This window comes from Staurois parvus, unplaced genomic scaffold (assembly GCF_062004578.1).
Source record: "Staurois parvus isolate SC_StPar_1 unplaced genomic scaffold, SC_StPar_1.0 ptg002517l, whole genome shotgun sequence".
Lineage (NCBI taxonomy): Eukaryota > Metazoa > Chordata > Amphibia > Anura > Ranidae > Staurois > Staurois parvus.
In genome coordinates, this window is record NW_028320313.1 from 57,034 (window position 1) to 58,553 (window position 1,520).

General features: G+C 58.2%; 1 protein-coding gene across 2 annotated transcripts; it reads left to right on the forward strand.

Moving 5' to 3' along the window:
- Nucleotides 1-470: 470 nt before the first annotated feature.
- Nucleotides 471-998, forward strand: LOC149430700 (echinoderm microtubule-associated protein-like 1). Of its 2 annotated transcripts, none has more exons than XM_089666080.1 (2): nt 471-683; nt 810-998. In XM_089666080.1, the coding sequence occupies exons 1-2, from the start codon at nt 617-619 to the stop codon at nt 980-982; spliced, it is 240 nt and encodes a 79-aa protein (XP_089522206.1). In that variant the 5' UTR covers nt 471-616; the 3' UTR covers nt 983-998. The 2 variants fall into 2 exon arrangements, with proteins under 2 accessions (XP_089522206.1, XP_089522207.1); XM_089666081.1 differs by having other exon boundaries at nt 477-683; nt 822-997.
- Nucleotides 999-1,520: the final 522 nt, after the last annotated feature.

Sequence of the window (1,520 nt, forward strand, 5' to 3'; positions counted from 1 at the left end):
AGGCGTGTCCTCCAATGATGGGGAGGGGGGGTAGTATATATTATATATACAGAGGGAGGCGTGTCCTCCAATGATGGGGAGGGGGGTAGTATATATTATATATACAGAGGGAGGCGTGTCCTCCAATGATGGGGAGGGGGGGTAGTATATATTATATATACAGAAGGAGGCGTGTCCTCCAATGATGGGGAGGGGGGATAGTATATATTATATATACAGAGGGAGGCGTGTCCTCCAATGATGGGGAGGGGGGTAGTATATATTATATATACAGAGGGAGGCGTGTCCTCCAATGATGGGGAGGGGGGGGGTAGTATATATTATATATACAGAGGGAGGCGTGTCCTCCAATGATGGGGAGGGGGTAGTATATATTATATATACAGAGGGAGGCGTGTCCCCCAATGATGGGGAGGGTGGGTAGTATATATTATATATACAGAGGGAGGCGTGTCCTCCAATGATGGGGAGGGGGGGGTAGTATCAGAGCAGAGGATGCTGCAGGATGCAGTTGCCATGGTGACGGGAGAAGGAGGGATGTGAGAAGAAAGGACGGGAGTCTGGCCGGCGGGGGGAGGACACAGAAGATCGGCAGACGGGGAGGACGGTGGGCACAATGTCGGAGTCGGGGGCCGGGGGCAGCTCCGTCTATGACACCAGCTCCCTGCTGCAGTACTGCAATGGTAAGGATGGCAGAGGGGGGGAGGGGAGACAATGGGCCCTGGGAGGGGGCCCGGCCTGGTACGGGGGAGGGGACACACCATGCTGGACATTAACCCTTCCAGGCCTGTGAGCTCTCTAATCTCCAGATTGCACCCTAGATGACGGCCTGTCGGGCCCCAGCGCCATGGACACCGACGACCGCATCTCCAACCTGGAGCAGAGGCTGCAGCTGCAGGAGGACGAGATGCAGGTGCTGCGGGCTGCGCTGAGCGACGCGCTGAGGAGGCTGCGGGTGTGCGAGGAGAGAGGAGACCCCTGAGGGGGAGGCAAGGTGAGACCCCCATTACTGACACCGCCAGGGACCCCATTACTGAGACCCCCATTACTGACACCGGGGGCGCTCCACTTTACCGCCAGGGACCCCATTACTGAGACCCCCATTACTGACACCGGGGGCGCTCTGCTTCACCGCCAGGGACCCCATTACTGAGACCCCCATTACTGACACCGGGGGGCGCTCCACTTCACTGCCAGGGACCCCCATTACTGAGACCCCCATTACTGACACCGGGGGCGCTCCGCTTCACAGCCAGGGACCCCATTACTGAGACCTCCATTACTGAGACCCCCATTACTGAGACCCCCATTACATGACATCCACCAGGGAGCACTCCGCTTTACAGCCAGGGACCCCCATTACTGACACCCCCATTACTGAGACCCCCATTACATGACATCCACCGGGGGGCGCTCCGCTTCACAGCCAGGGACCCCATTACTGAGACCTCCATTACTGAGACCCCCATTAATGACATCCACCGGGGGGCGGTCCGCTTCACAGCTAGGGACCCCCATTA